At 49.0% G+C, this 10703-nt stretch overlaps 1 protein-coding gene across 1 annotated transcript; it reads right to left on the minus strand.

The window, feature by feature from the left end:
- Positions 1 to 1742: 1742 nt before the first annotated feature.
- On the minus strand, positions 1743 to 10684 carry LOC310837454 (uncharacterized protein). Its single transcript, XM_083724072.1, has 4 exons — positions 10540 to 10684; positions 7962 to 8958; positions 7035 to 7143; positions 1743 to 6026 (listed from the first exon to the last, which is right to left on the minus strand). The coding sequence occupies exons 2-4, from the start codon at positions 8763 to 8765 to the stop codon at positions 5008 to 5010; spliced, it is 1932 nt and encodes a 643-aa protein (XP_083580198.1). The 5' UTR covers positions 8766 to 8958; positions 10540 to 10684; the 3' UTR covers positions 1743 to 5007.
- Between the last annotated feature and the right edge of the window lie 19 nt (positions 10685 to 10703).

Consider the following 10703-nt stretch of genomic DNA (forward strand, 5'->3'; position numbering starts at 1 on the left):
GAGAGGGAGCCATGTTGCAGTGCTCCATGTGTGTTTATATGTAAATAAAGTAGATTAGCCAAAATGCTGAATTGCTGAGTTCTGTTATGCAAACTGCGAACACTCTGTGGATCCCCAAGTGTGCCGGTGTCTGTTGGCATCGGTCACTGTGATGTTCAGGCAGAAGAAAGAAGAAGAAGAGTTTGGATTTGATATCCCGCTTTATCATTACCGGGAGGAGTTTCAAAGTGGCTAACATTCTCTTTTCCCTTCCTCCCCCACAACAAAGGTGAGGTGAGTGAGGCTGAGAGACTTCAGAGAAGTGTGACTGGCCCAAGATCACCCAGCAGCTGCATGTGGAGGAGTGGGGACACAAACCCGGTTCACCAGATTACAAGTCCACTGCTCTTAACCACTACACCACACTGGCTTCTGAAAGCTTTTGAAGCTCCCAAACAATTGATCAGGACAGAGAGAACATGCCCGTCAGGCATGTGTCTCTACCAAGGTCCTTCTCAAGTGTAGGACGAGCTCCTGACACACCCACCCCCCTCACAGCTCACACAAACCTCCCCACCCTCTCCCTTCAGAGTTTGTCCTGCAGCCTCCCATCGCAGCTCGCTTCAAACCTCACCCCCCTTTTGAAGGAAGGGGGAGGCAAATCAAACCCTGAAGGGCCCCCCACTTCCACTGAACCTCACTGCAGTTGCATTTAACAGAGGAGGAAGGCGCTTCAGAGCAAGGGTCAGAGCAAACTGCAGCATGACAACAGCCTTGCTTTTGTATGCATATAGGAAGATATGAAATAAATTTCTCCCTCATCCGTACATATAGCCATCAAGAGGGACATTTTCCCCCAGTTTTCATTAGCCTGCAAGGCTGTGCCAGGCCAGTCACAGCTTCAACACGCCTGGGATTTAGTCTTCAGCTCTGGTCAGGAACTGGCTAAGAATTTCCGCCACAGTTACGATTTCATATGAATCAGAGCAGAATCATATCCTTTGAGTGGGATTTATTCAAGACCGCCACTCATTCAAGACTGTCACTCACTGTCGGTAAATCAGGCTAGGAAGCAGCTTCCTGCTGCCATCTTCTGATCAAGCTCAGTATTGCACCCAGTAAGGATTCCTCACTGAATGTAAGATCATCATAAAATAATAATAATAATAATAATTTTTTATTTATACCCTGCCCTTCCCGGTTCAGGAAACCGGGCTCAGGGCAGCTAACAACAAATTTAAAACACTGCTGGATCAGGCAAGGAACTGTCTAAAAGAGCATTCTGTTCTCACAGTGACGAACAAAGGAAACCCAACAGCTGGCATAATTTATATATATATGTAGTAACACTGATTCTAGTCTTTGGGCAATCAAAATGATGGATATGATGAAGCTAGTAACCACTGATGGCTTATGGGAAGCCCTCTAGAGGAGGAGCAAATCTCAGGGAGACTCTCAATCTGTGTTCTGCACGTGTTTTGCGACTGCCGAAGTGTGCAGTTAAGTATGTAATTCACTTAAATAGGAATCGTGACTTTTGATATTTTTCAAAGCTGGTTTCTAACCCTCATGTGCTCAAAGCACATCAGCTACACTAGCCAAAGTTGTGTAAGTCAGAGCTGGAGGGGGGGTGGATAGTTGTGGGAGGAGGACTGAGAAAGATATCAAATACTTGGCAGAAACAGTACCTAAAAAACAAGCAAATGTGCACAGGCTTGCAGAATTTGGAAAAAAATAAAAGGTTGATATGACAACAGCTCAAGTACATGATGCCTCAATTTTTATTTTATTTTCAAAACACACACAAAAAGTATACACAATCCCGGCCTTCAGCCGGGGGTGCTCTCTACGGAGTCCAGCGCTGCGGGAGAATACAAATCTCCCATCTCACCTTGGGGGGAGCAATCTTTCAAGGTCAACTTCTTAGACCATGGGTAGGCAAACTAAGGCCCGGGGCCTGGATCTGGCCCAATCGCCTTCTAAATCCGGCCCACAGATGGTCCGGAAATCAGTTTGTTTTTACATGAGTAGAATGTGTCCTTTTATTTAAAATGGTTATTTGTGGGGCATAAGAATTCGTTCATTTTCCCCCTTCAAAATATAGTCCGCCGCCCCCCCACAAGGTCTGAGAGACAGTGGACCGGCCCCCTGCTGAAAAAGTTTGCTGACCCTTGTCTTAGAGCAAATCCGCACCATGAGCTTAAAGCACACCCAACGCACATTTAAAGCACATGATGTCCCCCTGCCAAAGAATCTCAGGAACTGTAGTTTGTTAGGGGTCCTGGGAATGGCAGCTCCATGAAGGCGAAACAGCCAACTCAGTCCTTCTGCCTTCTTCACGCTCATTCCAGCTGTGGCCCCCCTCTGGCAGCTTGTGAGAAATGAAACCCACCACAAGCACCCTGTGACCGTGTGGCATTTTCACCTCTGATGGTGTCTCACTGAGTCCATGGTGCCGAATATGAGCTGGTCTGCATGTTTCCCAAGCTAGGATATTGCACCTCTCCAATGATCTTGCAACCATCGGGATGCCAAGCAGGAAAGTGGACTCAGGTGCTGCCTGTAAAGTCCTTTGTCACAAAGGTCTGTGCAGTAGGGTCAGGGATAGCTCAGTCGTTAGAGCCCGAAACTCTTAATCTCAGGGTCCTGGGTTTGAGCCCCACGTTGGGCAAAAGATTCCTGCATTGCCGGGGGTTGGACTAGATGATCCTAGTGTTCCCTTCCAACTCCACAATTCTGTGACACCCAGTGCCTCACCTCAGATCGATCTTTGGAAGCAAAACCAGCTCACAGCTGGAATGATCTTGCCAGCCTGGCAAGACGCAGGCAAATGAAGGTTCTGACGAGCCAAGATGGCTCTCTCCACCACCTCGACTGAGTGTGGCGGCCGTGAATGGGCAACTAAAGCTCCCAGGATGCTTTGGGGGGAAGTCACGTGCTTTGAATGTGCACTGAACGTGCCAAAAATGTGCAGAGCGGACCTACCCTTCGAACCAGGATTTCCACTCGCTTTCCACATGTGTGGCAATGTATACGAAGGATATATCCCTCGTAACAGCAGTAACGTTACAGTGGCAGCATGTGGAAAGTTGAGTGGGCCTCCGCAATGCCACATAGGAGGTTCCCAAGAACCTCTAACCATTCCCCCTCCTTCTCAGGTTTGAAGTACGCACACACAGACACCTCCACGGTTGGCTATTTACGAGTGCAATTTCTGGAATGTTGTGGGCGGTATCAATATAGAGCAGGGGCAGGGAGCTTCTTTTAGCTCAAGGGCCACATCGCCTTGTGGGGCACCTGCCAGGGGCCAGTGAGGCCAGAGGTGAAAGTGAGCAGAGCAACTGCTCTAATTCATACAATAGGCTACGGGCAATGGGTCAATGGACACACCACAGCGCCCCCTGCAGGCCGCTCCCTGCTGCCAGTGGAAGGGAGGGCAAATTTAGCTCGAAGCACAGCAATGTTCTCAAGGGATGGATTTTGTCCCAAAGGGACAGATGGCATGAGATACAAAGGAGGAAGGTGGGGTCAGTTCTACAGTGTGGTCTGAACATGTCCAGTTCCCCCTGCGTCCCCAGCCACGGAGAATCAACCTTAACTTTCTCAATCCCATCCTAAGGAAGACCTGTTGGATCAGAACAAAAGTCCATCAAGCCTGGAAATTTTCTCTGCAATGAAGCCAACCAGCTGCCTCTGGGTGGCCGCCATGGGTGGAATGTGAAGCAAAGGCCACCCTCCCGATGGCTCCTCCCACCCAACAGGAAACCGGTCCTACACTATGCCTGAACCCAGAAGCTTCATAAAGTTATGAAGACTAATTGCCACTAATGGACCTACCCTTTGTGAACTCGTCTGGCCGCCGCTTAATAACAAAAATGAGTGCTTTTTGTTTCTTGGTCAGGCAGGGGGAACCACGGGGAACCCTTGGACTCTCTATAAACTGCACCCCGTCTTTCCAAGCCACAACCCTCCTGGCCCTGCCTCTCTCCCCTGCCTAGAGTGTTTTCATGGTCCTCAACCTCCACTATAACGCCCGTTTCCTTGATGGAGGACACAGAAGGATGGAGCACGGTCGAATGTTCAAAGTGACCTGCATTCCGAGAATCCTTACAAACAGCCCTCTGTAGCTTAGGGTAGTTTAATCTGGGCTGTGGATTGTTTATGCTTCTTTTGCTGCCAGGAAAAAGGCATTTCCCCCCTTCTCCCATCTTTTATTGCTTATTGTTTTAACTTTTTCACATATTGTCTTGTTTGTAAGCCACCCAGAGAATTTGTTGTTGAGTAGCTGTATTTTTATTTTAAAGACGATTTGTGGGTTAAGCAACACTCTCCTCTCAAAAGATCTGAACCACTTTGCTGTCCATCTTAATCCAGGATTCCACTTCCCAAATAAGACCACCTAGATCAGCTTTTCCCAACTTAGGGCTCTCCAGCTGTTTTGGACTACAATTCCCATCAGCCCCTGCCAGCACTGGGAGGATGGGAGTTGTCAAAGCAGCTGGAGAGCATCAAACTGCAGGGGACGTGGAATGATCTAGCTACTTACCATTAAGCTAACAAACATGGTTGGAATCAAACAACTGTTGCCTTGTGCCAGGCAGATGGTTCAAAGATATACTGCCCCTGCAACTGGAGTTTCTATCTAGCTATTGCATTGCTAAACCGCAGCTAGGGGCACATTTCGCTAAAAGGAGGCCCATTTGTGTTCATGGGGAAGCAGCCTATGACAAGCTTCTTTGCTCCTCTGTTCTGCACTAGCCATCACACCGCTTCTAAAACTAACCGCCGATATAAGCCTGAAATCTCGCTTCCGTTCCCCCTTACTATCCTATTCTCAGCCTACTTCTATTTTCCAAAAAACCACCAGACTAATCCTAGACCATCCTCTATCCTCGCTTCCTGCCTGCACTGTGCAGGCCCTCCTTATTCCAAACACCTTATGGACTAGCACCCTTTCTACGAGTGCCGAGATGGACCTGTGTGACCAGGAAAGGCTAAATCATAAAGGGACAGGGCAAGAGGCACCAGTCACAGAAGTGATACCCGGCCAGAGAGGTTGCTGGGCCCCTGCTCAGCAGCCTCCCAAGAATTCCCCACGCTGTAGCTCTCAGCAGAGTGGATTCTCTGATGTGTGGTAAGGGAGGAATGAGTGCTGAAGCTCCTCCCACACTCATTGCAGATGTAAGGGGTGTATATCGAGTGCGTTCTCATGTGTCTCGTGAGCTTTGAGCTGGAAATGAACCTTTTCCCGCACTCGGTGCATCCGTACGGCCTCTCCCCTGTGTGGACTCTCTGGTGCGTGTTCCGGGTCGACAAGTGGCTGAAGCTTTTCCCACAGACGTTGCACAGGTAGGGCTTCTCGCCCGTGTGGATCCTCTGGTGTTTGCTGAGGTTCGAGCTGTAGCTGAAGCTCTTCCCGCACTCGGGGCAGCTGTAGGGCTTCTCGCCCGTGTGGACCCTCAGGTGTTTGGTGAGGTCCGAGTTCTGCTGGAAGCACTTCCCGCAGTCCGGGCAGCCATAGCCATAGGGCATCTCTTCCATGTGGATCCTCTGGTGGGTGACCAGGCCTCGGTGCTGGCTGAAACAGGCCCCGCACTCGGAGCACACGTACGGCATCTCACCGGTGTGGGTTCTCTGGTGGATGAGAAGGTTTGAGCGCTGAGCAAAGCACTTCCCGCACTCGGGGCACTGGTGCGGCTTCTCGCCCGAGTGGATTCTCTGATGTTTGAGAAGGTTCGAGCTCTGACGGAAGCACTTCCCGCACTGGGGGCAAGGGTACGGCTTCTCGCCTGTGTGGATTCTCCGGTGGATGGTGAGGCTGGAGCGCTGAGTGAAGTGCTTCCCACAATCCGGGCACTGGTGGGGACTCTCTGCCGCGTGGACTCGCTGGTGTTTAATGAGGGCCGGGTTTTGGTGGAAACCTTTCCTGCCCTCAGGACTCTGGAAGTGCCTTTCCCCCGGCCGGGCTCTGCTAGGAGTCTTCAGGCCGTTTTCTGTGCTCCGGTTTCCTCTCCTCTCCACGTAGTCACTGCTGGAGCTACCTTTGTCTAAAAGAAATGGGGGGAAAGAAGAGACCTCATGTTTCCTAATGGACTTGTGTCTCCCAATATGGGGGCAGAGATCCCGAGAAAACCGGCTAGTTGGTTTATGTACGTGACAACATCAGCTAGAACTTTGTATGCACAGAGGTGGAAAGAGGAAGGATTACCAACTAAGGGGGAAAGGCTTATGAAACTGATGGGCTATGCTGAAATGGCAAAATTAACCGCCAGATGAAGAGGGAATAATGACGAAGTGTTTAAGGAGGATTGGAAACCACTGATAGATCACCTATCAAAATATCACCAATATATGAAGTCGTGGTCAGGGTTTGAAATATAAAAGCTTTAACGACAGCAGGGTTTAGAAAATAAAAATATCTGTGTTGTAAAACAGCTAATAAAAAGGAATAAACAACAAACACCAGGAAAACGGGGGGGGGGGGAGTAAAGAAGAAACTTTGTATTTTTTTTGGAAAATGTATATGATGAGAAATGCTTTGGAATATTGTTCGAGACTTAATAAAAATGATATATACTTGTGTCTCCCAAGAGGCTGAAGAGAAAGAAACCCTTTTCACATGAGCCGATAGTTTTTCAGAGGGCAGAATGAATAGGCCCAACAATCATGTTCCAACCCCAAATCCCATCTAGACTGCTTTACTATAGTCTAGTTTTCAAAGAAGCAGACCTCTGCCTGAGCTGTATCATTTGGACTACAAAGGAAGGTTCGTCTCATATACCAGAGATGAGGAACCTAGAGCCCTCCAGTTGTTCTATTGCTCCCATAATCCTGACTGTTGACCATGCTTGCTAGGGCTGATGGGAGTTGTAGCTCAGCAATGGGATGGAGCCTTGGCCTTCCTGGGCCCAGCCCAAATCCATGGCTGTTTCTTGTCAGTCCTTTCATGGAAAGCTACTGCAAACCAATCACGCTCCCAAGACGGAAGTAGCCAGGCCAAGGCCCTAAGAAACACGTAATAAACTCTGACGCCAAAAAAGGCAGCAAATCCTTACCCTGTGCTCTGGCTTCCTCTTGCTTCACCTCTCTGCACAGCCGCTTCAGTCCGGGACCCATGGGAGATGGCTTTGCCTCGGGACGATTCACAGCTGGGGCTTCCAGTGCCTGCAACAGTAGTTAATTTAAATGTACGAACGGGGGAAGAAATGAGTTCGGCTTGCTTCTCAATGCAAACCTACATCATTTGCACTTCCTAACTTAATACACAAACCAGAACACAGATGTCGTAAGAACATGGTGATTCAAGCCAATGGCCCATTTGATCCAGCATCCTGTTCCCGCAGGTGATGGGAAGCCTAAAAGCACGACCAGAGAACCAAAGCATTCTCCCTAACTAGCAACCCCAGCAGGTGGCATTCAGAGGCACATTGCCCTTGGCAGTGGAGGGAGAACACAGCCATCGTGGCGAAGTAGCCAATGATAGCCCTCCCCTCATTGAATGTTCCTAATCCTCTTTTAAAGCCATCCAGGTTGCTGGTCACCACTGCTTCCGGTGAGAGCAAATTCCATATTTCAACTATGTGCTGATGATAATAATAATAATAATAATAATAATAATAATAATAATAATAATAATTTTATTTATATCCCGCCCTCCGCAGTCGAAGCCAGGCTCAGAGCGGCTAGCAACAATAAAAGTAACACAGTTTACATAAAATCACAATCAGTTAATTGAAATGCATTCTAAAATCAATTCATTCTAAAATCGATTCAAGAAACATGAAATCCCTGATATTTGCAGATACTCCCGTGGTTTTAAATTGCATTTGTCTGCATGCAAATGAGTGGTGCAGGTAGGAAACCACACACATATTACGCAAAGCTCAAGGAATTTGGTTTCTGAGAGCCATCTCTGCGCAGCACTTTTGTGAAATATTGAGGCAACCACGCAAGTTACCTGGAACAAGTTTAAGGGGAGTTACCTGTTTTTCCTTCCTCTCGGCCTCTCGCCGCCTCAGCAGGAATGCCTCGGCCAGCGGCACTGCTTGGGCGCAGGTCTCCGGGTCGTGCTCCCTCACCCAGCTCTGGATTTCCTGGGGCAGGAGGGTGAGGAACTGCTCGAGAACCAGGAGGTCCAAGATCTGCTCCTTGGTGTGCTTCTCCGGCTTCAGCCAACTGCGGCACAGCTCACGGAGCTGGCCACACACCTCCCGGGGACCCTTGGCCTCGTGGTAGCGGAACTGCCGGAAGCGCTGGCGCTGCGTCTCCATGCGGATGGCGTCCACCTTCAAAATGGCCGCCTTGACTTTGCCGTACTCCCCTCGGTCCTGCAGGCTGAGGTTGCTGTAGGCCTCTTTGGCCTCCCGGCTCAGGACAGGCAGCAGGCGGGCCAGCCACTCCCGCCGAGGCAAGTGGCAGGTCCCAGCTAGCCGCTCAAAGGAGGCGAAGAAGGCCTTGTTGTCCCCCCATGGCGCAGCCTCCTCTGTCACTGGTGGGTTGCCCCATCCCAAGTGAGAGGACTGCATGGCTCGGAGGAACTCTTGCCACTGGGCTTCCCAGCATTCGGGCAAACCCTCATCAGGCTCCTGTTTCACTTGCAGTGGGGCGGCCCAGTCAAGGAACTCTCTGATGGTCCCAACCTGAAGGACACGAGGAGATTTCCCCGCTTTTTCTGCTCCCTCAGCTGGTTTGGGGCCTGCTGGGTCACGTTCCTCCATTTTGACACTGGAAGGCGCTGGTGTGGCCTGGCATCTGCTAGCCGGTGCAGACCCTTTCTTGGTTGCCATTTCCTCTCAGAGTAAAGAGTGGAGCTCTGGACTTTTAGACACCCTCTCCCTCTTCCGGGTTCCTCTTTGCTGCTCTCACAGCCCTGCTCTGCGATTTGGTCAAAAGAAGAGGTCGTTTTCCATAGAAGTGGGGATTTTGTGCTTTTAAACAAGCGGTACGGCACACAACATACTTATGCAGTGAAGCTTCTCTCTGAGGGGGGAAAAAACAAGCACAGTGAGAAACATAACTTACTACCTATTAATGGCCAAATTGAATTCAATAGGATTTACTCCCTGTAAGCAGGCGCACGATTGGAACCTAAACTGATGCTGGCTGTTGCTGTTTTACTGCTGGTTTTAAATATATTTTGTTAATGTTATTAATTTATTCATTCATTTATTACCTGCCCTTTACCCTAAGGTGTCGTGGCAGGTTACGGTATCAAAACACAATATCAGTTTTTAAAACAACAACAACTTAACATCATAAAAATAACTTGTAAATGAAGTCAGCGCTTTGGGGTGACGACAGTTTGGATGCAGGGTTGAAGGAGCGTCTCCACCCCCATCATTCAGCCCTTCTGGCAGTTCCCTCATTGCCAAAAGTGAAGTTACAGGGAACCAGACAGAGGGCCTTCTCAGTAGTGGCGCCTGCCCTGTGGAACGCCCTCCCATCAGATGTCAAGGAAATAAACAACTAGCTGACTTTTAGAAGGCATCTGATGGCAGCCCTGTTTACGGAAGTTTTAATGACTGATGTTTTAATGTATTTTTAATATTTTGTTGGAAGCCACCCAGAGTGGGAAACCCAGCCAGATGGGCAGGGTATAAATAATAATAATAATAATAATAATAATAATAATAATAATAATTATTATTATTATTATTATTATTATTATTATTATTAGAGGGGAAGCAACAACGAATTGCTGCCATGTAACAGCAAACTCAGGGTATGTTAATAAATGGCCTGGGTAAATATAGACATTTTTAGCTGGCACCAAAAACCCACAAAGATTTGTCGCTGCTCAAATCTCTACACTTGAGAATGCCATTTCCCGTGTCACCACATATTTAGTTTTAGCATTGGGGGTGGCATCCCCAGGATTTCTTAGCAAGCGGGTAAGTTAGTCAGGGAGGAGGCACTTTTGAGGATGGGTGGCCTGTGGCAACTCGAGATGCCGGTGGACTACAAATCCCATCATTCTTGGCCACTGGCCATACTGACAGGAGTCTGAGTCCAACAACAGGCTCACCCTCTCCGATCTGGGTGCCACGCTGCTGCTCCGAGCTTTGCAGGTTAATATGCAAGTGCCTTGGACCTGGGCTTGTGTGCATGCCCACTTGTCTGATCTGCAGGCTACAAAGGGAGGGGGAAAGCAAACAAGCAACGTATACACACACACACAGAGAGGGCCCGTTTATTTAGCAGCGCCGGGCCTTGCCCTGCTGCACCCCTTTTGATCCGCAGCAAACCAGCAGGTGATCCGCGCCGATCTCCACGCCGGCTAAGCAGCAGCTCCTGCGGGCTTAATTCCTGCAGGTCAGCGCCGCCATTTAAAGGCAAAGCCTATAGGGAAGGCGATGTGAAGATCTGACAGTTCTGGACCTATTGGTCTCTTTCTTCTCTGGAAATCGGCGCTTTTGCAAACCACTTGCTCCCAGGCTGAACTTGATGGGTGCAAAGAAATGAGATTTCAGATTGCATCCTCCCTCCAAGTCCAGTTTTTTTTCCTGCTCTCTGAAAAGCAGCAACAAATCCACCCCTCCCCCTTTGTAATTATTTACTCACCTTTCCTCCAAATGCACAGACCTCCCCCAACAATACTACTCCTGGGAAATCCCAAAGCCAATTTTTTTCTTTTTCTTTCTCCCCAGGGTAGCTAGAACAGAACAGGAAGGTGCGTCCAGTATTTAAATCCCCCCAAAAAATACTCTCCAAGAGTCCTGGGCCTC

The sequence above is a fragment of the Podarcis gaigeae genome (genome assembly GCF_964106915.1).
Source record: "Podarcis gaigeae genome assembly, chromosome: 2".
Taxonomy (NCBI): Eukaryota; Metazoa; Chordata; class Lepidosauria; order Squamata; family Lacertidae; genus Podarcis; species Podarcis gaigeae.